The sequence below is a fragment of the Neovison vison genome, chromosome 2 (genome assembly GCF_020171115.1).
Source record: "Neovison vison isolate M4711 chromosome 2, ASM_NN_V1, whole genome shotgun sequence".
Classification (NCBI taxonomy): Eukaryota; Metazoa; Chordata; class Mammalia; order Carnivora; family Mustelidae; genus Neogale; species Neogale vison.
This window is the reverse complement of record NC_058092.1, coordinates 31,430,260-31,455,733: the sequence shown is the minus strand read 5'-3', so window position 1 is coordinate 31,455,733 and position 25,474 is coordinate 31,430,260. Positions and strand designations below refer to the sequence as shown.

Sequence of the window (25,474 nt, the reverse complement as noted above, 5' to 3'; positions counted from 1 at the left end):
CCATCTTGCCGTCTCAGGGGAAGTGACTCGCTTGAGGTTTCACCAAGCGATGTGCAAAGCCAAGAAGACCCTGGCCAAGGTGATGCCACCCCAACTCTGAGAGAGGGCGGTGGCCTTCGTGATTGTCCGGGGAGGGAGGGATCATCACGCCCATTCACAGATGAAGCAGCTGAGGGGCTTAGCCAGAGGCTAAGTGGGGGCTGGTGTCTGGGTTCAGTCCCGGGTTCAAGGTTTGGCTCCGTTGCGGTCTGTGGACGGTATACTATGAAGTGTAAATGAGAGACGCACGTGGAGGGCCTCACCGAGTGCCTGGCCCGAAGACAGTGGCTCTCTGGGTTTTAGTCGGTGGTAGTGGCTGGTGGCCTCACCTGAGGACACATGGGGGACAGAGGAGAGGCCTGAGCCGGGGCTGTCTGGGCTGTGTGACTACTCATCCAGGGCTGTTCCTCTGGGCTGGGGTCCTTGTGTGGCAAGGGCCCTTGGGGTCCTAAATGGCCAGGACTGCAGAACTCTAGGGTTCTGTGGGGGCAGGGAGGATCCTGGGTGTCTGTTTTCCTATATATGTATATTCTGATTCCATTTCGAGAAAAGGATCCACTGACAAAAATACAAGTTTGAAAATCACCGAGCTAATCTCTTCCCCTCTTCCATTTTCTGGATGGGAACGCTGAGGTTCAGTGAGGGCTAGGGGTCTCCCCAAGCTCCACTGTGAGCCAGCAGCAGACTAGGAGCTTTGACTCAGGTCCCGGACTCTCAGTCTGTTCCTAAATGGGGAAGGCTGTCATCTGAGATGCTGGGAGGCTCTGGAAGTCAGACCCACGTTCCATTCCCAGCTCTGCCACCAATTACTGTGTATCTTTGGGTTAGTTAATTAACCTCTTTGAGTGGTCATTTCCTCTTTGTTAAAATGATGATACACAGCACCTTTACCTAGATGGCTGTAACAGTTGAGATAATGGAGAGAAGTCCGTATGTTGGAGCCTGGCACGCCTTAAGTGCTCGGTAAGCTGTTGACCCCAAATCAGTCTTAGTTCCGGCTCTCTCTGCCTCATCTGTGCTCTGGTGAGACTTGTAGGTTCCTGGGCCCACTACTGAGCCCCAGAGTCAGGGAGTTGGCTCAGCAACCCCGTCTCCTGCCCCTCCCTCCCCGGCAGGTGATCGTCTGGGGAGACTACGGCCGCATGGACCACAAATGCTTCATGGGCATGGCCCAGATCATGCTGGACGAGCTGGACCTGACCGCCACGGTCACCGGCTGGTACAAACTCTTCCCCACATCCTCAGTGGCAGACTCTACACTTGGATCCCTCACCAGGCGCCTGTCCCAGTCCTCCCTGGAGAGTGCCACCAGCCCCTCGTGCTCCTAAGGACCTCCGAAGAGGCCGGGGATATAGTGTGGGAAGGGGTGCCTCACGGCACTCCCCTCCCCTGTACATAGTCTTTGTGTCTTTCTGGACCCTTGCCCTGCTGCATGCCTTTTGGCTACTGGGCCCGTCCCAGCTGGCAGTGGAGATCGTAGTATGTGTGTGTGTGCGTGTGTTTGTGTGTGTGTGTGTGTGTGTGTGTGTCTGTGTGTCTGTGTCTGTGTGCGACCATGTTTTATCCGTTCACCTGTCTGGGTACGGTCAGTCCTGGTGACTACATGAGCTAAAATCCACATCTCTCTGTGTCTCGTTGAAAAGAAACCCAAAGGAGTGTTGTGTGGATGTGGATCCCTGAGTCCAGGGGCAGAAGCGGGGGATGTGGCCGCCGATCCCCCCTGCCTGGTCCTGTGCCCAGGGCAGAGTCCACGTGTCCCTGTCGGGGCTGCCTCTTGGCGGTCCCTACTTTGTTTTCTGCCTTGTCCTGTGTCCCACCTGTGCTTCTCTCAGCACCGCGGCTCTTTTTTGAGGAATGTAGTACCCACTGCAGCTGGCCACACTGAGGCCCCTCGGGAACCCTCCTCCCTGCCCAGCGCTCTGGCAGCTCTTCCCACCGAATGCACCTGCAGCCTGGAGCATGCTTACCTAGGGCCTTGGCTGGGGGCCCGGCAAGCAGACCGTGCCTGGGAAGCTGCGGGCTTGGAGATCGCCTCCTCGCTTCGGCAGCACACCGCTAGGAAGACTTAGTTCCCAGGGCGGCTGGCCAGGCCCCTTAGAGGGAAGTGCAGGCACCTCCCTTTAGCATCGTTCTCCACCTCCTGCCTTCCTCTGAGCCTCCTTGCTTCCAACATGCCGAAGGAGCTCTCCCAGTGGATCCCAGGAGGTGTGGACTTGGAGGGTCTTGACGCCCTGGAGGCTGGCCTCAGGGGGAAGGTACTCTGCCAAAGCAGATGGTTCCTGGAGGTTCCTGTGTATTCTCCAGGCCCTGGGGGTGGCCTTGTCCTCCTCCGGGTGCATCCTGGTGGGGCCTGGCTTGTGGAGGAAGCGCTGGGGGTGGGGCTGTTTCTGGAATGAGGAGGGCTGGGGCTCCCCTTGTCTGTGCCAGTGTTGAGACTCCTGTCTGACCTTTGGGGATTAGCTGCATGAGGCTGACCATTTGGGTCTCTCTTTGTTTGCTCATTTCCAGACCAGGGTCCCTGTCTGGGAGCTCAGACTCACCTGGGCTCCAGCTTTGCAGCCTCACGGACAGCCTGGCTCTGGACTCAGCTAGCCTGCCACAGTCACCAGCTCTGTACAAGCAATACTTTCCCCTCTCGGCCTCCTAGCCTCCTTGCGCCCCGCAGCTGCCCTCTGGAGAGTGGCCCGGCCTGCTCTCTGCACCTCACCCGCCTCTGCTTTCTTTCTGCCCTTGTCTGGTTGGAGCCTCCCAAAGTCCCTCAAACCCTGACTTCATAGGACAGCTGGGCCCCGTGTGGGCGAGGCTACCAGGGCCTGGACCCATGAGATGTCTGCTGGGAATGCCCAGATCTGTCCTCTCCCTCCTCAGGTCTGGGGCAAAAGGTGAGAGGTTGCCCAGGGGGTACACACGGCCGCCCTTTGGTCTGTGTCTGGTGGGGAGGAAAGAGGTGGCAGGAGGGCATCAGGGTATGGAGAAGACCGCCCCTCCGCCTCTTCCCCAGACGGCAGCCCCAAGTGCTGCGTGACTCTGACCCACATGCCCAAGGTGTGGGGGAGCTACCCAGTTGAGCAGTGGGGCGGTCTCGGGACCTGAGTGCTTGGACTCCATTCATAACCAAAGCCGGACAGATGGGCCTAGAGGCGGATTCTGAGCGGAGAGGGAGGAGGTTCTCCAGAGATAAAGGCATCTCCACCCAAAGGGCCTCCTTTCCTGGTAGGGACCCACATCAGGTCGAAGCCAGAGCCTGGTAACCTCCCTCCCAGGAAAACCCCATTGGTCCTGCCCACAGATGGAAAGTGGGTAAGGGCAGTAAGAAATGAACCAAATGGGCTCCTGGCTTCTGCTAGAGCCTCCATTCTTGTCTTATCACAGATGAAGACTGTTGTGGGCGTAGGGAGAGGGAGGAGGCAGCTGGGTCGGCTTTTCTCTTCAGGCAGAAATTCTCTCCGGTTGTCGGGATTGGGTAATGCGCGCCTAGCTCTTGTTTCTAAAAATAAGGCAAAGGGCTCTGTACTCTTTGACCCTAGGGTGGGGAGAGGGAGGAAACGCGCTCACAAAAGGGTATTTTATGTCCTGTCTGTGAGGTGTTCACCTCTCCCGAACAGTCACCCTCAGGATGGCGTGAACATCATCTGCACTTCTGGAATGGTGGGATTAGTAAAGAGTCCTAGGATCGCGTAGACACCTGCTGATGCAGCCCCAAGTGGCGCTACCAAGACTGTGCAGCCACCCCCCCACTCCCAGCAGGGAATGGGGGCTATCAGGGAGGGAGATCACCCTCCTTCCTTGAGGGGTCCAGGAAGACAGAGAAGGTGGATGGCTTCCAGCAAAGAGCCGCCTCTGGGTGGCTGTAGGCCACGGTCCCCTCACCTTGGGGGCCAGGTTAGCACGCAGAAGGTCCAGCCGGAGCTGAGGCCTGACCTGTTGGCAACTTGTGCTGACCTGGCTGCAGTCCCTAGCCGCCAGACCTGCCCAGGAGCTGGGCCGCTCCTACCCCACCTCTCCTATGGGAAGTAATTCCCCCCAGGTTGACCTTAGGGAATTATCCTCTTTCACCCTCTGCACCAATCAGTTACGAATCCCCACCTGGATTCTGCGCCCCCCCCCATGATGGTGAGGTCACGCGAGGCTGACGTGTGCATGTGACTGTGAATGGCTGGGTTTCGGTGTCTGTTCCTCATCCTCCTTGATACAGGGGCTTGTCCGAGAAGCCGTTTGGGAGCTAGCCTGTCCCGGGAGAGGCGGGGGCACAGTGTGCCGCCTGGCCTTCCCTGGGGCGGGGAGCACCTTTGAAGAGGGGAGGGTGGGGGAAGGAGGGAACACGGTACCCCCCACCCACCCCCGAGAGTGCTCCCTCACCTGGGAACCCTGCTTGGCCAGGTACAGAGCCCGCTTCCCCCAGGTGAGACCCAGAGCAGAGGACAGGACGGGGCCCTTTGCCATGCCCTGTCCTCTGCCAGGGCAGGTTCGTGGAGGATGCGGTGGAGATGGGGGCGGCCCTGCAGCAGCGTCGGGCTTGTGGGCAGGAACCGTGAGGGATGATTCAGAGCATCTGTCTTCACGTTTCTGCTGCTCAGCGCGTCCCACTTCCCTCACAGACTCCTTCCCTACGGGGATATCTGAGGGCCTTTGCTATGAATCAGCCTCCGGTAAATGGGGCCAAGTCTAGTTGGACAAGAGGGATTTGATCCTTCAGGGAAAAACCAGCTCCGAAACTCCTCCCTAATCCCATCTCTTCCACCTCCCAGCTCTCCCCTCAAAAGGAGCCGAGCCTCCCTGGGAGGCTCTCCCCCGCATGCCAGCATTCCAGGGGGACGAGGTGAGGCAGAGCCCAGGGGCTCCAGAAAGAGGGGCACCCAGGGGAGCTCTTCGCTTGTGAGATCACTGGTTCTCCCAGGGGCATGACCCCCACCAGGGCAAGCATGCCCGAGCTCTTTACTGCCAGCCTGGAGGAGAGCGGCCCCCTCCCCCCTTAGAGACAAGAGAGACTCCCAAGGGTACGTCTCTGGAAACGAAATGTAGCACAATCTTCGACTGTGGGACCAGGAACCCTGACATACCACCAGGGTTCTCGAGCCACATCCTGCTGCCCCGGAGGCTCCCCGATGCCTCCGATTCCCTTTCCTCCTTGGCCCAGAAAGCAGCAGAGCTTCACGAAGGCCGCTCTTCTGTTTCTCTGATTGCTTCCTGCACTGTGCAAACTCTGTGCAAGAAACGGCTGCCTTTGCTTGATGAAGTCGACGAGGCTCCCCTGCCTGGCCGGAGGGAGGGGGCGCCCCGTCCAGGCCCGGGTGGGCCCGCGCCGCATTTCTGCGGGGCCGGCGGGCGTCGGCGAGGAGATGGAAAAGAAGAGGCCTGCCTCCCTCGCCGGCTCCTCCCTTCGTGCCCCTCTCCTCCCGGGCAGTTTTCTTCTCCCCGATCCTGACACGGAAAGAGGCTCTCGAACACGCTGCTTCCTGTCCTGGATTCTCTTTCATCGCACGAAGAGGGAGGAGACGGGCGTGTCTCCCCTGCCTCCTTCCTCCAGTCTGCTTTTCACTCAGGTCAGAAGAGGATGGGGCAAAACCGAACACTCCTGACGGAAGGCAGGGGAGCCCTGCCCAGTCAGGGGAGGCCTGGTGGCGCCTGGCGGAGGGGCGGCGGGCTGGTCTGGCTGGGAACGGCTGATTTTGAGAGTGCCTGAGCATCTCAGAGCAATGTCGGTGATGCCAAAGAGAGCAACTTGGTCTCCCCAGGCGCCAGCCCTGCTGGTGAGGTCGCACAGATGCGGCCTCGGTGTTGGCATGCCTGATGGCGGGACCTTGTTCTCTGACAAAGGGCTTAATCTTTCCATGTAGCAAAGCAACTCCTTCTCCCCCCTCCCCAACCCCGAGCTCGGGCTTTTGTGGGCCCAGCCTGGCTGTGCCTGTGAGGAAAACCACACCAGTAAGAGAAACTGAAATCTGTCAGGGGCCTAGACTAGCTTGGGGTGAGGGCTTGTTGAGAAAAGTGCGTTACTGCTCTGGAGGAACCTTCCAGGGCTCTAGTTGGAAACTTAGCCAGTAAGGCCCAGGGGCCAGAGTTCACACCGATGTCAGGAAGGGTCTCTGGGACTGGGTTCCAGAGAGTTTGGCTAAAGAAATGGGCCCTGGGAATCCAGGGGCCACAGAGCATCTGTCCCCCGCCCCACCCCACCCCCTGGATCGATGGCCTGGACAGCTGGTTACAGGGCATCAAACAAAGGTTGTTCTATATAGTTTTGTCCCAAATCATGACCTTGTACAAGACTCCTCACTTGTCTGGGCCTCAGCTTCTTCATCTGCAAAGTCAGCATTTGCTAGTGGTTCCCTGGTTCCCTCCAGGCCTTAAAGTCTGATCTGGAGCCGAGGAGGGTTTCCAGCCTGGTACGCCTGGGTCCAAGGGCTGGTTTCGTCCGGCCCCTGGTACCCCGACCGGATGTAGGTCCTCATCCGTCCCTGCCCAGATGCTGCCTCTGACAGGAACTCGGAATCCTAACAGACTCTGCTTCCACCTCCTCGTGGTTTGCTCTCCCTCCTTTCTTCTTGTGTAACGACTGGAAACACTTAAGGGTTGTCTACAATGGACACTTTTCAAGAGGCTGGTGTGATGTGACCACCTCAGCCGCGGCCTGCGTAGGTCAGTACCCCCACCGGCAGATGAGACTGGGTCCATCCTCCTCTCTGCTTCTAGAATGACATCCGTGGGCGAGTGGAACACCTGAGGATGTTGAAGGCAATGCTCTCTGATGGGAGGAGCGAGGGCACTCCTTCCCCATCAAAGTATTTTGCTTCTCGAAACCACTCCTCTCTCCAGAATCTCTCAGCAGACCTCACCTCAGGCAGAGTGGCTGCCTCCTTAGGAAAAGTTGGCCTGATTATTCTATCCACTCCTTTAGGATGTAAACTCACAGGAGGCAGGAACCCCTTTTTTAGAATTTCCAAATGCATCCTGCAAAGAGAGAGATAGCTGATAGGGACTGACAAGCACACTGTTTAGATAAGAAGCAATTAGCCTTTTATATCTGCGCTCTCTACATTTTCTATGTGCAGCATCTTTCCAAACTTGCTGTGGCTCCTAGGTGGCAGGTGGACGGCTGGGGAGGACTGCCGGCTGTTTCCGACAACATTCTTGCCAATTCCCTCGAGGAGAAAATTCTTCACATGGCTTCTGCATGTACAATATTTGGGCAGCAAAAAAAAAAAAAAAAAAAAAAAATTAAAGTCAGTTTGAAAATGGTTTCTTGTGTTGCTTTCTGAAGATGGTTCTTAATTCTGAGGAGAGAGAAAACAGGGTTCCGGGTGACTAAAACCAGGAGGAGGAGGAGGACACCAAGGCACAAAGGCAGGAAAGGGCAGGACATCTCAGGAAAAGGCCTCAGGAAGGTCTGACCAGGGCCTCCAGGTCCTACGCGGGGACTCTGTTGCCACACTGATGTGCATGGGCTGTGGAATCTGATGGGGCCAGGTGGCTTCCCAGCTGTCCCACAGTTCCTGCTTCCAGGCCTTCGAAGCCTTCTATTTCCACAGACTTCACAAGGAATGCCCAGGGTCAAACAGAAGGGAAGGTAAGATGGAGCTAAGGCCACCGCTTTTGACCCCTCGTGCGTTTCTTCCGGAGAGCTCAGGTCCAGGAGCTCTTGGGCAGTCTTGTTTACATCAGCCACATCTGACACAAGCAGTAAACATGCAGTTGACCTCCGGCGCTGTGAACTCCAGCAGTCCTAGACCCCTGGGGCACCCCTTCCTCTCCCTGTCTCGGGGACAGACAGGTGTGTTAACATTTAATCACTTCTGGGCAGTGCCCTTGTCCTAGGTCTGGGTCTGCAGGGACAGAAGATAGATAAAGGAAGTGTCCCAATGTCACATGCTTGCCAGGGGAAAGCTGGCATCCTCTTCCCCAAGGGTCCCCCAAGTGCTTGGGCTCTAGCTCTTGGCCTTTCAGTGTCAGGGGCACCCTCTCTTGAGAGAGGCTTATGAAACCAGACTCGCTCTGTGAGCTCTAATGTTTCCCAGGCTTCTGTCTTTTACTTTTCTTTTTTTTTTTTTAAGATTTTTTTTTTTTAAAGATTTTATTTATTTATTTGAGAGAGAGAGACAGTGAGAGAGAGCATGAGCGAGGAGAAGGTCAGAGAGTGAAGCAGACTCCCCATGGAGCTGGGAGCCTGATGTGGGACTCGATCCCGGGACTCCAGGATCACGCCCTGAGCCGAAGGCAGTCGTCCAACCAACTGAGCCACCCAGGCGTCCCTGTCTTTTACTTTTCCACTCTGCTCTCTGGGTTATCTTGGGTGGGGCCAGTCAAATCACTTGGGTCTTTAAAAGTGGAAAAGTTTTCTTGGCTCTTGTCAAAGCGAGATATGATGGAGAAGAATGGCCAGACAGATGCAGAGTGAGAGAAGTTATAGACTAAATATATGGAGGGTAAATCATACCATGTTCATGCATTGAAAGACCCAATATTGTGAAGATGTCAATTCTCCCCACATTTACTGCTAGACTCATTGCACATTCGGTAAAAATCCCAACAGGCTTTCTGGAGAAATTGACATGCTGAGGCTAAAATTTATTGGAAATGCAAAAGAACTTGCATAGCTAAAGCAATTCTAAAAAATAAGAGCCAAGTTGGAAGAGTTATGTTACCTGATAGTAAGACTTACTATGAAGTAACAACAGTATTGGCAGAAGGACGGACCCATAGACCAGTGGAACAGAACAGTGTACAAAAACAGACTTACTCATCGCCAACTGACTTTTGACAAAGGTGCCTGAGTGATTAAAAAATCTTTTCGGGGCACCTGGGTAGCTCAGTGGGTTAAAGCCTCTGCCTTCGGCTCAGGTCATGACCTCAGGGTCCCGGGATTGAGCCCCACGTCGGGCTCTCTGCTCGGCGGGGAGCCTGCTTCCTCCTCTCTCTCTGCCTACTTGTGATCTCTGTCTGTCAAATAAATAAATAAAATCTTAAAAAAATATATTTTCAACAAATGGTGCTTCAACAACTGGATATTTGAATGGAAAAATACAAACCTTGACCCTTACTTCTCATTATACACAAAACTAACTCAAAGTGGGTCATAGACCTAAATATAAAAGTTAAAATTATAAAACTCCTAGAAGAAAATGTAGAGAAAAATGTCTTTACAACTTTATGGTAAGCAGTAGTTTCTTAGAACATAAAAAACAGTAACCTTGAAATAAAAAGATAAATTGGACCTCATCCAAACTGAAACCTCTTGGAAAGATACCATTAAGGGGCCAGTGGGTGGCTTAGTGGGTTGGGCCTCTGCCTTTGGCTCAGGTCATGATCTCAGGGTCCTGGGATGGAGCCTGCTTCCCTCCCACCTCCCATCTGCCTCTCTGCCTACTAGTGATCTCTCTCTGTCAAATAAATAAATAAAATCTTAAAAAAAAAAAAAAAAGAAAAAGATACCATTAAGACTCCTAATAAGATGACAACTTGGTAAGAGAACCAGAGGAAAAATGAGCAAAAGATTGGAACAGATGCATCACAAAAGAAGATACACAGATTGCCAACTGGCATATGAAAAGACATTCACTCGTCAACGTAATTCATCAGGGAGCTGAACACCCAGTAGAACAGCTCAGATTAAAGACTGACAGTGTCAAGTGCTGGGAGGGTTGGGAGCAGCATCTTGGCTGGAAATGCAAAATGGTACAACCAGTCTGGAAAATGGTTTGGCAATTTCTTCTAAATTTCTTATATGCTCACCATGTGACCCAGCAATTCCACTTCTAGGTGTTTATCAGGAAAAATGACAACATATGGCCATCGAAAGACAAAAATGTTCATGGCAGCTTTATTCATAATACCCAAAACTTTGAAACAATACAAATGTCTCACATATCTCTCAGGGGCCCATCCAAATATGGAAACCATACGGTCAAGTGAACAAGGAAAATTAAATTTAAAAAATTATCTCAGCAGTTGGAGTAACCCTAGAGAGCTCTACAGAGTATATTCTAAGGCAGAAGAGTATCCAAGGAGGAAACAAATTGGAAGGGGCCCTCTCCCAAGCTGGTAGTCAAACCTTGAAAAATGTGTCACGCGTGGCCCTTGGTCTCTTTGGTCTCTGTTTGCTACAGATCAGTAGCAAACATCCCTCTGGGGCACTGGCGGCAGAGACTAGTAGCGACTGTGCCCTGGGGGAGTCGAGTTGGGAACCTACTGGCAGACAGAGTGGTGAAGGCCTGGGATGCATGGACCCGTGTCTGGAGGGCCACCAGCAATACAGGGGACTCAGTGTCCTGCTCACCAGCAGGGCATGTGATGCTGGAGGTTTGTTATTATGTACAATAATAAGCTCCCCTCCACGATGGGAGGGTGTAGCAAGGTGAGCACTGGGCTAGACTGGAGGCTGTGGGCTTACAGGCATTGTGTGCTCTGGATGCCGAGCTGGGGCAATGCAGTGGTCAGGATGTCCCCATGCATTCCTCTCTGCAGCAGTCTCAGAGATGAGGCGAACAGAAGCGACGGGAGCCAGGGAAGGCGGCTTCCTCCTGCAGTGTCCCTCCAGCGCCATCTACTGACACAGTTCGGTATCGCTCTCGCTGCCACGGAGAATTGCTTCAAGGGGCTAGCCCGCTCTCCCAGAGCAGGTAATGAGGGGCTGGTTTGGAGTTGTGAGGCAGTAGACTGAAAACGGTCATACCTAGCAAAGAAGGCAATGGAAAAACAATTTGGTATATAAATATAATGGGATCCCACTCAGCACTAAATAGGACGCTCTACTGATACAAAACAACATGGACGGGTGGCGGAAACAAATCCTGAAAGGAAGAAACCAGACATGGAAGGGTAAATGCTGTTATATGAAATTCTAGCCCACACGAGAATAGCCGATAAGGACAAAAAGGGCACTCCGTGTTTCCTGAGGATTTGGGGTGGGTGGTATTGAGTGCCAAAGATCACAGAGACCACATCTGGATGTGGTCGTGGCTACATGGGCATATATATATAGCAATGCTACTTTGCAAATTCCAGGGTAAGAGCCATCTGAGAAGACCACAGCTTCCCTCAGAGGTGCATTCTCAGGGTGGGAAGGCCTTTGTGGTCAGAGAGGATTATTCTGGGTGTTCCTGGGATACAGATGAGAAGGTGCACCTGGAAGGAAGTTACCCAGGAAACTCCAGCCATGGTCTCTCTGAGGGTAGGCGCCCCTTATTCTTCTCCAGCTCGGCCATCACCAATCCTGCATCTTCACGGTTTGGCCATAGACTCAGGTAACATAAGAGGATAATTACAAAGCGGGGGGGTGCCCTTCAAGACTGGCCAACAATGAGACAGGGATAAGGGACACAGGAAAAGCAACCTGCCCCAAGGAAAAAGGAACTTACTAAAGATCCCGGTAGCTGCTGAAAGTGTGAGGCTTTATGGTCTAGAACAGTAACTACTGAAATTGGTAATACTAATAATTAGAAGAACAGATTGTAAAGAGGTTGCAGAAGATGTCCAACGTGCAGGCCCTTTATAAATAAAGCCTGACAGGAGATGCTGACCCCTTCGCTAGTGTTGGCTGGTGCTGGTGGTCAAGAAGAGAGTCTACAGCCTTGGGTAATAGGTGTGTGTACTCGCCTCAAAACTCCAGAAACTGATAAAGAACCACCACTGAGATCCAGGAAAATTTGTAAAATATAGGCTGGTTATAAAAGGCCAAAATTATCTTGTAGGTTTTTTAAAAAATTCATTTGCAAGAGAGAGAGAAAGAGAGAGGCAGAGAGAGCACAAGCAGGAGGAGAGGGAGAGGCAGACTCCCGGCTGAGCAGGGATACTGATGCAGAGCTCCATCCCAGTACCTGGAGATCATGACCTGAGCCAAAAGCAGGTGCTTAACCATCTGAGCCACTCAGGCATCCCTATCTTGCAGGTTTGATAAAACTATTTTACTTCCTAGGTCTTGGGCATAGAATGGCCCAGAGGGAGCTGCTGAACTCACCTTAAGGACATATTTAATGAACAATTTCTCTTCCCAACAATAACACTTGCATGTGAATGAAGGAAGATTAGACACTTTAACTCAGTGCCTCCAGTGCTGGGCACCTGTCCCCAAGAACTCTCCCATAGTGTCACATGTGGGCAGGGAGTCAGATGTTTGGTTTGGAAGTGTCCCTTGTGGTGGAGAGTCAGAGCTCCTAGGTGTGCAGCTGTCCCTGGGGAAATGGAAAAAACGCTCGGAAGGACACCGTGTGGCAGTTAGAGGTGACACACACATGGAGGCACATCTTGAAAAGAGAGAGCTGGGTGAAAGTCCACAGAATGGAGTCTAGCTCATAAACATGTAGGAAAATTAAAAATACGGCTCACAAAATAACACCACAGATTTTGTGAGAATGCATACACATACATGTCAAAATATTTTGAGTAGTGTTTTCCTCAGGAGAGAAGAAGTGAAAAATGGAAGTGGATAAATAGAACAAAAGAGAGGCCTCACTCAGACCAGGGATAAAAGCATGATTAACTCAGTCCTCTGATCCTGATGCTAAAAAAAAAAAAAAAAAAAAAAAGGCTCCTCATTCCAGGGGAGATGTGTTCTATGACCCCGTAGACCTCAGCTGATCAACGTGATACAGAAATGAACTGAGCGGTCAGGACCAAGTTTTTCAGAAGGTTTTATAAGAGCTGGAAAGCAGAACATCTCAGAACGTTCCATTGATACTAGATCAGGTCAAAGCCACCTCGTACTCCCTCCTGATCTCTGCGCAGGGTTGTGGTGACCTGGGCCTACCGGTGCACACAGCGTGTGTCCGTGTGTGTGAGTCAGTGTCCCTGACTTACATGTTGAGATGGACAAGGATCATCAGGATTCAGGAATCTGCCCCAAGCTTTACTCCCTGTGGAGTGTTATTATGTACAATAGTAAGATCCCCATTCGTCTGTGATGTAGGGAGCGGAAATGGAGGCACGTGCTAGTCTCAGCAGCAATAACCAGGACACGGGGGTAGCTGAGCTCCCCCATCTTGGGAAAGAGACCCTTCCCCGAGGGAGGTGGCCGTCCTGGTTGTAGGCTTGCTGGTCACCACCCAGAGTCCCCCATGTCTACTGGGTCACCAGGACGCTGGGTACCGCTTTCCCAGGAGTTCTAGGCTGGGCCAGGGGCCCCACTGGGAGGGACACGAGGCCTCCACAATGGCGTGTGGAATCTTCAGGCCGGGTGAGGGCTGGTTGGGGTAGATGTCCTAGCAGGAGCGGTGGGGGGGGGGCTATCTGGCCCCAAGGCCGGTGCAGGTGGAAGCAGCAGCAGGATGAGGAGGAGGGGCTGGGGTAGTGAAGGGGGAGGTGTGGGAGAAGAGCACGGCAAGTCGGAAGGGGTGGCGGATGCGAGGGAGAGGGAGAGGAGGAAGGCAGGGGGTGGGAGAAGCGGGTGGCGGGCAGGGGTGCAGGGGTGGAGGGGCCCCAGGCAGGGAGGTGGGAAGAGTTGATACCGGTAAGAGCAGGCAGGCGGTCTGGGCATGAGGTGGGAAGAACACCAGGTAGGTTTGAGGAACTGGTAACCGAGGCAGGCCCAGGGCCGAGAGATGGGGAAGTCATGAGGACAAGAGGCAGGACAAGAGGGAGGCAGGGAGGGGGCCAAAAGCCCGGCTGGGGCTGGAGAAATGTGGTGAAGAGGACGCTGAGCGGGAGCGAGGCCAGGCAGCCGCTTCTGCACGGCTCTCAGTTGAGAAATGAGGGTCTGTGTGATGGGTTCCCTGTTCTGCATTCTCTCTGTGCTTGATTCCATTAAAAGAGAGTCCAAGGTGGGGCGCCTGGGTGGCTCAGTGGGTTGGGCCGCTGCCTTCGGCTCGGGTCATGATCTCAGGGTCCTGGGATCGAGTCCCGCATCGGGCTCTCTGCTCGACAGGGAGCCTGCTTCCTCCTCTCTCTCTCTGCCTGCCTCTCTGCCTACTTGTGATCTCTCTCTGTCAAATAAATAAATAAATAAAATCTTAAAAAAAAAAAAAAAAAGAGAGTCCAAGGTTCTACAACATTTTGACTCGGAGGATACTTCTGAGAGCCTCGAGTACAGCTTTCTCCATCTTATAAATGAAGAAACAAAGGCCCGGAGGGTTGTTCAAAACCACCCAACAGTCCGTCAGGGACACGGTTTGGACAGAAACCAATCCAGAGCTCTTAAAAACAATCCCAGGGTCGCCCAGGTGGCGCAGTTGGTGAGTCCTCCGGCTTTTGGTTTTGACTCACTGGGCAACACCTGAGCTCACCCCCAGGCCTGGGTATGGGGGTGGAGGAGGCCGGGGGAGGAAGGCCCTGGAGCAGCAGTCGAGGAGAGTTTAGAACTTCCCTCTGGTGGTTGCTTTATGTGTTCCCACACCTGTCTCACTCTGTCCCATTAGAAATTCACAGGCCATTTTTAGCTCCATTTTAAGGAAGAAGAAACTATAGGTCCAGATAAGGGTAGACAATTGCCCAGGGCCATACAGCGTTGGAACAATCTAGACCCAGAAACCGGGCACCTGGTGCTCTTTTCATTAAATGACTACATTGGGAAAGGGGACGGGCGTGTAAGGGGACAGGGGTGTAATGACAGCAGCCACAAACATCCCTTCTGTCTTTGAATTCTAAAATCTTTCATGATTTTAGAATTCTGAATTCCTCCAATGTTGGGAATTCTTGCATACTCACCGGTCACTGCTATGTCCCTGTGAGCTGATCTACTTCTGGCTTTCAGGGATTCCTAATCATTTCTGGTCCAGGAAGAAAATCCTTTCCTGGTTCCCAGTATTAAAATGGATTTATTAAAATATACACATATTTTCATTTCTCTGATTCAGCACAGAAGCAGGTTCTTATAGGGTTACTAAGCCTCCCACCTTGGATGGGAACCTCTGCTTTATCAGCGAATCCTGTCCTATTGATGAGGGAGTAGGAGGCTGGCTGAGAATGGAGCAGGGGCTGGCGCCTTGCACCCCCTCTCCACCCACTCCCCTTGGTAATATGTGTGACATTTCACAGGCACCCCTGACTGCCCTAAGGAAGAGCAAATGGTTATCTTGCAGAGATCACAGTCCTGCAAGGCAGGAGTCTCTCTTGGTTTACAAATGTCCTTGAGATTTACAACAAAGAAGTTACCTTATCAATAGCCCAATTTCCAAAGACACATAACTCAGTTCCTCAAGCCCTAACGTCACCCTCCCCTCCATAGAAAACCGAAGGAGACGGAGGTAGAAGGAAAGGTAAATAAAGTTAAATTTCTTTCAAAACCTAAATCTCACTAACAAGGACGTTTGATAGCAGGAATGTCACATTCCACCAGGAGACTCCCAATTGTCTTTATGTTAATGCCTCATTAGAGGGAAAGTGGCCTTGGCTTGATAGTAACCAGGCCTTCAATATCCTGACAGTCTTCTTTGCCCCAATAGCCTTTCTGAACACCCCTTTGTCCTCACCTACCCAACTCCTGTGTATATAACCAGACACTCCTCACAGGCCCAGGGCAGCCGCATCTCTGCCTGCCCACGGGTCCTGTCCCCGTGCTCTAATAAACCACCTTTTTGCACCAGAGACGTCTTAAGAATTCTTTCTTTAGCCGTCGGCTCCGAACCTCACCCCACTGAACCTCACCTAGGTTCGAGAACTTCATCACTATTACCGTATATTTGCATGTGTCCCTTCTATGAACTCTTTTTTTTTTTTTAAAGACTTATTTATTTTTAGAAAGAGAGCCCGCGAGAGCATGGGGGCTGGAGGGGCAAAGGGCGAGAATCTTCAAGCAGACTCCTGGCTGAGTGAGGAGCCCACCTTGGAGCTCATCCCGCTACCCATGAGAGCATAACCTGAGCTGAAACCAAGGGTCAGACACTTGACCCCCAGAGCCACCAAAGCACCGCCTTCCCTGAACTCTTCAAACACTGTATTAGTCGTGGTTCTCCAGAGAAACAGAACCAATAGGACAACAGTCCTCTGTTGTCACAAAACAGTTGCCATCAGAGGCCGTGTGACAAGTGCTGCTGGGGGAGACCCAGGGTGTGGTGGAAGCTCACCGGAGAGTGCTGAGAAAGGCTGGGTGGCTCAGGAGAGACAGAGGCGGCTCCGCGGATACCTGGAAGGAGCGTGGGAGCTCCGGGACGCATGGCTGGGGCGCAACTCGCCGAGCAGCCAGAGCCCAGCTGGAGGCCGCACCCAGGTCCCAAAAGTAAGAGGGTGCTCAGTCGGGGAGAGAATTAGCAGAGCTAAAGGGGTGGGGTTGTGATAGCAGCAGCGTCCAGGGAAAAGAAAGAACAGCGCAGAAGAGCCGGCGTCGCGAGAGCGCACGGAAGTCTCACCGCGATGCGGAGCTCATTGCGCGTGGAGTTTCGGGGCGTTTCTGCAAGAGCGATGCCTAAGAGCTGAGCTGGAAGGGCTTTGTAAGCTACCTTCAAGAGGTAGGTTCCATGAAAGGTAGGGGGCTCTGAAAGCTTTTGAGAAGGAGAAGGACACGGTTGCAATCACGTTTTTTTTTTTAATTTTTATTTTATTTTTATTTTTTTTAAGATTTTATTTATTTATTTGACAGAGAGAAATCACAAGTAGACTGAGAGGCAGGCAGAGAGAGAGAGGGAAGCAGGCTCCCTGCTGAGCAGAGAGCCCGATGCGGGACTCCATCCCAGGACCCTGAGATCATGACCTGAGCCGAAGGCAGCGGCTTAACCCACTGAGCCACCCAGGCGCCCCTGGAATCACGTTTTAGAACTACTCCTCGGATCCCGCGCGTGGGCTCTACAGAAGGAGGCAGCGAGGAGTGCAGTTAGGGACCTAGTGTACTGAATCTGGAGACGGAAGGTGGGGAGGGGCCTCCACAGGGCTAGGGCGCGCAGACGGAGGGGGCCATCTGAGATAGATTAAGGAGGCGGAATGGGCAGACTTCCTGACTTCGATGGGAGTGAGATACCAGAAGTCAGCTTAGCACTCAGGGTTCTGATTTAGGAAACAGGGTGCATGCGGGAATATTAGAAGAGTGGGTTTGTCTGATGGGAGAAAGCGTGGGAAGGTGATGTGTCCTGGTTTTGACCTATTGAGAATCAATATTGAGAATTGAGGACCTCAGCCGGCCTTTGCGTTGTCTGCCCGCAGCTCCCGAGAGAGATCCGAGCGAGGATCCATTTTAGGGGCCGCTGCGGAAACACGCCCTTCCAGTGCTGTAGAGAGAAGCGATAGCACCCAGGACCAAGGAACAGCACTTAGGGCCCCAGACAGTCGGAGGAACCTACAAACTGGACTGGAAAAGAGCAGCCCCCCCGGGGGGGTGAGCAGGAGGAGACCTGGGAGTGAGGGGTGTCATGGAACCCCAGGCAAGAGAGTGTTAAGAAGAGAATAATCTGAGAGGTAAAATAAGGACTTTTGGCATTGACACGGAGGACAGCGAGCAGCCTCAGCGTGTGGTATAAGCGGCTGGTCAGGGGCCAGGAGTGACATGCCTAATAGGCCGCAGAGGACTCGCATCTCCTGGACTTACTAAGGGCTTTCGGCTTGAACCCTCCCTGCACTGGACACTTCAAGAAAATTAGCTCAGTGGATCAAAGAGCACAAGGAGCTGCCACCCTCACAGGGATTCTATAGGGTCCTTCATAATTGAATCAAGGTGATCGAATTACCAGACAAGCGGGAACCCATCCCCACCAATGAACTCGCTCAAGGTGGCGAGAAGTACAGCTGTATCCAACAGTGCCCATTCTGACTTTAAGGGAGGAGGTCTGGGGAGGGGTAGTTCCTGCTCAGCTGAGATCACCCTGCCTGCGAGCTCCAGAGCTTTCCAAATGTGGTCTGCCCTGGCTGGTGAGTGTTGGCCTGAAGAAAGGGCCTTCCCTTCCCTGCTTCCTTTTGTAGAATTAAGCTCAGTCTGCAGGCATTGCTCTTTGCCTTGGGCATGAGAGGGCACCCAGAGAGCTTATCTTAAGAGAATTTCTCAGCTCCTTCTGGTTTGAATGGATTTGGATGTGAATTGAATTGAATTGGAAGGTTTCTCCACTTAAGCCTGAAAAAAAATGTCATTGCAGGTGTTGGAGCTGGTGGGGGTGGGGTTGTTCCTCCAACGGCTTTAGGAGCCTCGAAGCAGGATTGCTCTGCACCCCAAAATATAGGCCTGGAACCCGCTCACCTTGGGATCCTCGGCACCTCTGCCAACGGCTGGGGTTGAGGGCAAAGCACCCCAGGTCCCAGAGACTCTCTCCCCAAGCTTGGGGCCAGGATGGCAGGGAGGGCACCCTCAACCCAGAAGGAAGACTTGTCCCCAAGCCAAGGCCCACTGCACCTCCTACTTTGCGCCGAAGTGTTTTTTCCCTGTCAGGGCAGAGAGAGTGTCAGACACATTCGTGGGGGAAAAAAGTACTAAGACGAAGAGCGTGAGTTAATTAAAACTTGGCAGTTGGCAGGCAGAAGACCGTAGTGACTGATTGATCAAGTGGGAATAGGCTATAACATAGGGAAATATTGAAGTGAGTTACATGAATTGTATCTCAAGTTTGGATCCCAAAACGTTTAATTGTTGCCTAAAATGTCTTTCGAAGAGCTTCTACTCTGGCAGCAAGCCCTGAAATGAAAATTGTTGCCACATCGATAGCAACAAGAATACTAGCAGCTAACATTTCTGCCGGTGCTGTCCTCCGTGTGCAGCGCTTGGCATGGTTTATGAGCTCATTCTCTCGGGGTCCCTGCAAAGGAGGTGGTGGGGGGTCTCTCTTCTGCTTCCCTGCCCCCATTCTGCTGAGGCTGAAGGGGAGTCAGGGTCGGGGAAGGGTTTGGTTTTTTTGTGTGTTTGTTTGCTCTTTTTCTTTAAGTTCTCCGCATGCTATCAGCGGGGGAAGTCAGTGACACTGGAACGGGGTGGGGGGGGAGTCCATTCCCTGGACGGAGATGGGGTGGGGTCTTGAGCACCGGTGGGGGGGCGGGGTTTTGGCAAGGCTATGTTGAACAGGCAGGGGACAGAAAGAGCATCCATCTGCACAGATGCAGGCATGCTGGTAGATTTGGGGGTAAGAGGAGGAAGGCTTCCTTTTCTGGTTGCTTTATTCTTTCAGTAAAATGAAGGAAGCCACCCCGAGACGGTGCAGGAGAGAGTCGTAACAGTGAATGCGTACTTAGGGCTTCCCAGACTTCAGGTGCTCGTCTCAGCCCTGGGCCGGCATCGGCTCATTCAGCCCTCGTTACCTCCCCGAGAAGTATGATCATTGTGAACCCATTCTGCAGAGGAGAAAAGACGCACAGAAGTTAAACAGCTTGCCTAAGGTTACCCAGCTACTCAGTGGGCAGAGAGAGCCCCGAACCTTCAGACACCACTGCCCTGACTTAGAGTTGTCTCGGAAAGCCCGAAGCACGCTCCTCAGTGAGCTGCAGAATCCCCGGGCTGGTACGGAGTTCTCTTCAAAGTGAACCAAGTTGTTGGAATTGGCCACAAGATCCAGTCGATGTGAAATGAGCTGCAAAGGTGTGAGATCCCAGAGGGAGGGCCCACATCACCCGATGGTGACCTGCAAGGAAAATGTCCTAAGGATCTCTCCCAGGACTCCGCAAACCTTCTGCCGGAGGAAGGAGGCCGGGAGGAGAGGAGGGAAGGGCCTTCCCCGGGGTAGCGTTGGGGCCACCGGGCTGAGGGTCCTCCCTCCAGTTTGGCACTAGGGCGGGAGGATGCTACTCTGGTACCCCAGCCTCGTGCAGGGGGCTTCCGGGGGCCCAGCAGGACAGCTGAGAATTGCGTTCCTGAGCCGGGAGCAAAGAGGCTGAGGATGATGCTTGGGAGCGCAGCGGCGGCTGTGGACATTTGGAGGCCTGGAGGTAGTCTGTCGGATGGCACTGGTCAGGGCATCCAGCCACATTGGTCAGATCTCATACTTGAACATGCCCTGGTGAGGGGATGCAAATGTTTCCTATGTGCCAGAAGCTGGAGAGGAGCTGGCAGCATTGTCTTGGTTCCCACCGGGGCTGTCTGGAGGGTTCAGGAGACCTTGGCCAACAGAGGCTGACAAGTGGTGCTTGGTGCCAGGGCTAAGGAAGGAATTCTCAGCAGCCTCCTTGAACAGAGGGGCAGTCTTCTGAGTCCAGCTCGCCCAAGGAGAGAGGTGTCTGGGGCTTCAAAACCTCAGAATAACTATCAAAGCACCATGGGAGCGTTGGCGTTCTTCATCTACCAGACCCAGCCAGAGAGCAGGCTTGCACCCACGGCCTTGAGAGCAGATTTCAAGAGCTCCAGTTCACATACCATTATTCCTCCTCCTCCTCTGTCCTTATACCCTGGCGGGTCCCCAACGGTGGTTAATGAGTAGGGGCAGGGGTGAGCGGGAAGCGAGGAGGGAGTGTAGTAGTGACCAAGCCCCTTTCCCACTGCGAGCTTCCTACCAAATGCTCCAGGTGGGAAGCCCCAATGTTAAGTCTCATCCAGACGTTCTGGTCACTGCCTCTAGAATGGGTTTGGGACCAAAAGTGAGTGTAGGACTGTTTGCTAAGAGAAGAAAAGTTACAGATCTGCTGGACTGTCTTCCAGGGAAGGAGATGACCCTCCACTAAATAAGTATTAAAGGGATGGCAAGAGACCGGTCTGTCTGATTATGTCAGGAGCTGTCCTTCCTCACCATATCTGTTGGTAGCCGGGGTGGGGGAGGGTACGCTGAAGGCATCAGGGTTGTGTGGTCTTTCTCCTCAGCTGCCTGAGTACGAGCCCAGAAGTCAGAGTTGGGATTACTGAGGGTTGGGAGTTTCCTAGATTAGTAGAGGGGCGAGAGGGCTGAACTTGTTTTAAAAGATGCAAAATGATGGGCCATGGAATCTATGCCAGGAAAGGGGGAAAGCGGAGACAGGAGGGGAAGGGTAATTAGTGGAAAGTCGTGGGCATCCAGTCCTGGAGGTCCCAGTGAAGCTGAAGAATTATGAAAGTGTGAAAACCAGAGAACCTGAACTGGAAAGACAGGGCGTGGTGGTGGTGGTCAGTGATGTTTAATAACTTCTGTGAAGTCCTAGAGCCACCAAGAGAGGGAGTCGGTAGCCTGATAGCAGAGAGGGGGTTCCAAACTCCAGGTCACTGTCTCTGTTCTATTTAGAACCCTTGGAATAAATCTGACCTTTCCATCTTTATAGCATTGTCTCCTAGAAGCCAGTGTCAGCCCTAATAAATACTATATTTTCTACCACAAATATTCTCCTTGTCTTCTACAGTTTTTTTTAAGGGAAATACTGTCCTTTTCTGTTGTATACTGCACAGGTGGGTTTCCACCACTCCATGACTGAAATACGAAATTTATCATGAGCATTTACTGCTGTCACACTTCTTTTTTTATTTAAATTTTGTTAGTTAACCTATAATGCAATATTGGTTTCTGGAGTAAAGTTTGGTGATTCATCAATTACTCCACCCAGGGCTCATCATAAATGCCCTCTTTCATACCCATCCCCCATCTGGCCCATCCCCTACTCATCTCCCTCCATCAACCCTCAGTTTGTTCTCTTATCATTAAGAAATGTCTTTTAGGGTTTGTTTCCCTCTTTCCTTTCTTTTCCCCCTCCCCGTGTGTTCATCTGTTTTCTTTCTCAAATTCCACATACGAGTAAGATCCTGTGGTAACTGTCTTTCTCTGACTGACTTATTGCACTTAGCAAAATAAACTCTAACTCCATCAACAATAGCCAAACGATGGAGAGAGCCCAAGAGTCCATCAACTGAAGAATGGAAAAAGAAGGTGTGGTGTGTGTACACAATGTGTGTGTATACAATGGGATGTTATTTAGCCATAAAAAAGGATGACCTCTTGCCGTTTGCAACAACATGGCTGGAACCAGAGTGTCACATACTTTCTAAGTAATCGCAATGTCTCTGCCCAATTTCCTACCTGAGACATCCAATTGTTTTCATTCCGCACCTGGTGTAAGAACCTTAAGTGATTCCTTATTCACTGCTTTAAGTCATAGACCTCAACCTAATTTTCTAGGCCATCCATACTTTTTCCTGCTATCCCAAGAGGCTTCCATGAAATCTGGGCTGCAGTCAGTCACAAAAGATGAATAAAGGGAATCCTGCTTTAAGTGATCTCATTGATACCTGAAAAAATGACAATTCTTATTGAAATTCCAGAATGTTCCAAGTGACCTACATTGTACTGCCCAACCTTTGCTAACTCACGGAGAGGACTGGCATTTCCAGAACACACAGAAGGGCTCACGGAGGAGGGATGAGTAGGCTGGTCTTTACACATCAGATTGCCTGCTGTAGGACGGGCACTCAGTGAATGCCTCTTAAATGAGTGAATGGCTTTCAATGCAGGAACATTTACTAAATATATCCATCCAATTGGACTGTCAAGGACAATTCATGGTTGAATTTAAGTCAATTTGAATGGGTAACTGAAGCTCTGGAAATTTTAAGAACAAGTGAGTAAAGTAGCTCCAAGGACTTTCTGGCTGGAAGGTTAACAATATTTGGAATTAAATGAATATCAGGATTATACAAATTCATTTTGAAGGTTATAATTCATTTAGCTAGAGTAATCTGACTAAATTAAGCAAAGCTTGGCTCAGTATCCCAATTGTAGAGATGTGATAAAATTGTTTTCTGAACTGGTGGAGAGGGAGATAGAGAGGCTGGGAGAGAAGGCCAGCTTCCTGATGCTACCAAAGCTGACTTCTTTTTTTTTTTTTAATTTTATTATTTGACAGAGAGAGATCACAAGCAGGCAGAGAGGCAGGCAGAGAGAGAGGAGGAAGCAGGCTCCCTGCTGAGCAGAGAGCCCAATGCGGGGCTTGATCCCAGGACCCTGAGATCATGACCTGAGCCGAAGGCAGCGGCTTAACCCACTGAGCCACCCAGGCACCCCACCGAAGCTGACTTCTGTGTACCATTTCCCTCCACTGATAACATTTTAAAAATGAGCTTTTTCAATGCTCATTATTATTCCACTGAGAGTGTCTGAAATAAGCCATGGTTGTCCTTGAGATCCAAGTGAAAGAGCTTGCAATCAGAATTCTGGATGGTGAAGGGACCAGAAGCTCACCAAGGATTGCCAGGAGCTACACACTTAGAAACTATTGAGGAACAGGATACCCCTGGCCTGAGATAGGTTATTCATTCCCAATTCTGAAGATCCACGTACGGGCAAAGAGTGGGTGAGAAAGAGATCAAAAGTAAAGATAACAGTCATAGTCACCGGAGGGTAATGTTTCCAAGATTTAGGAAGTAGGGACAGAGGAGACAAGTCACTCTCTGATGCCTGAGAGTCACTCCTGGGTTTAGGCACTTATTTGATGTGGTTTCATACAAACGAAGATTTAAAAAATAACAAAAATAATTCTTTCCCTTAAGGAGGAAATTTTAAGTTGGGAGAACATCTTGATAAAGTTGCCTCAGCTGCTTATGGGCGAGTTTGCCAAGTAGGCTTTGGTTCTCCGGATGGCCCAGGTTAACAGGAGGAATCAGAAAAGGGTTTGTCTGTCCTTCCTGGTCCTAAGGAACAGTCATCCTTATCCTCCATAACTTGATCAATTTAGTTGCTGCATAGTAGACTTTTTTTTAATTTTAAAGATTTTATTTATTTATCTGACAGATAGAGCGAGCACAGGCAGATAGAGTGGCAGGCAGAGGCAGAGGGAGAAGCAGGCTTCCTGCTGAGCAAGGAGCCTGATGTGGGACTCGATCCCAGGAGGCTGGGATCATGACCTGAGCCGAAGGCAGCTGCTTAACCAACTGAGCCACCCAGGCATCCCTATAGTACACTTTTATTTTTATTTTTATTTTTTAAAAGATTTTTTAAAATTCATTTGACAGACAGAGATCACAGGTAGGCAGAGGCGGGCAGAGAGAGATGGGGAAGCAGGCTCCCTGCTGAGCAGAGAGCCCGATGCGGGGCTCGATCCCAGGACCCTGGGATCATGACCTGAGCCGAAGGCAGCGGCTTAACCCACTGAGCCACCCAGGCACACCCCCCATAGTACACTTTTAAAATAAAGGCTTATTTTTAGGGATCTGTGGACTTTCCAAAATGGTGATGCCTTTAACCTCACCCCCAAATTTCCCATCCTTAGTCTCAGACAAGTGTGCTGGTAAAGCCCTTGCTGAGAGGCCTCTCCTGACTCTGGCTTGTCTCCTGAAGGGACATCACCCCTCCCTCTTTGCTGGTTTTAGAGAAGCCAAGTTGTGAACTGTCTTCAAGTGCCATCAAGGCAGGATGGACACCACAGTTGCCCTGCCCTTGATGACGGCTTAATCACTGTGATCTCTCTGCCTCTCTGCAGCCTGTTCTCCAGAAGCAGACACCTGCTTCTTCTCAAGCTCTATTGAGTGTCTTTGAAAAAGTATCAGAGCTCCATCTTAAGGCTTCCATAGCGGGGCTGCAGTAGTGCTTGGAGTCCATTGGTTCACTCATCCTCTGGCACCATGTCAAAAAACAGGCCTTATGCATCCCAGGACTGACACTTCTTACTTGGAGAGCAAAATGTTCCAGGACCAGAAATCCTTTTCAGGGAGGAATTGCTGAGAAGTGCACAATTATTTTTATATTCTTTAAACAGTGCTTGAGGAACACATTTGTGGGCCCTGAGGTGGGGTGACAGGAGATTGCACTAACAACTCAGCTTGGGGCTGCCTGCCTTGTTCACAGGTGGAAGACTTCTTCTCTTCTAGTGCTTTACTTCCCTTAATTACCACCCCAGTCAACTCTGCAAGCATCAATACCTTAACACGATGTGCTGGGCCCCATCTTAGTTGCCAGGACCAAGATTCTGAATGACCAAGCTCTAGGAAGCCCCAATTCCATTAGAAAAGGAGTATAAAGCAGGGGCTGCCCAACCTGGAACTGAGATGTCCTTCTCATAGAAGAGCTATATCCTGGCCTCCTGGGGTGGGACCCAAGATAAACTACATATATATATACACACACACACACACATACACACACACACACATATTTGATTTTTTGGGATAAACTATATTTTTTCTTTTAAGATTTTATTTATTATTTATTTGACAGAGAGATCACAAGCAGGCAGAGAGGCAGGCAGAGGCGGGGGGAGCAGGCTCCCCGCTGAGCAGAGAGCCTGATGGGGAACTCGATCCCAGGACCCTGGGATCATGACCTGAGCCGAAGGCAGCAGCTTAACCCACTGAGCCACCCAGGCACCCTAAACTATATTTTTTTCAAAGATTAATTTATTTGACAGAGATCACAAGTAGGTAGAGAGGCAGGCAGAGAGAGAGAGAGGAGGAAGCAGGCTCCCTGCTGAGCAGAGAGCCTGATGCAGGGCTCCATTCTAGGACCCTGGGATCATGACCTGAGCAGAAGGCAGAGGCTTTAACCCACTAAGCCACCCAGGCACCCCAGGATAAACTAGATTGTTAACAAGCTATAAAGTTGATTCCAATGCCCAGTCACACCTGGGAGCCTCAGATACAGATTCAGTTAAGGGTACAAATTACATATTGATGCCATTCCATAGGACTATTTGCAGTCACTGGGCTGATGCCAGAGACGACAGA

The 25,474-nt window shown here is 51.5% G+C and overlaps 1 protein-coding gene across 1 annotated transcript in view; it reads left to right on the top strand.

The window, feature by feature from the left end:
* Nucleotides 1-7,275, top strand: part of RIMS3 (regulating synaptic membrane exocytosis 3) — a 40,319-nt gene extending 33,044 nt beyond the window's left edge. Inside the window, exon 8 of the mRNA XM_044237939.1 lies at nucleotides 1,155-7,275. Coding sequence (XP_044093874.1) covers nucleotides 1,155-1,367 — 213 coding nt within the window. The 3' untranslated portion in view covers nucleotides 1,368-7,275. The remainder of the gene's footprint in view (nucleotides 1-1,154) is intronic.
* Nucleotides 7,276-25,474: the final 18,199 nt, after the last annotated feature.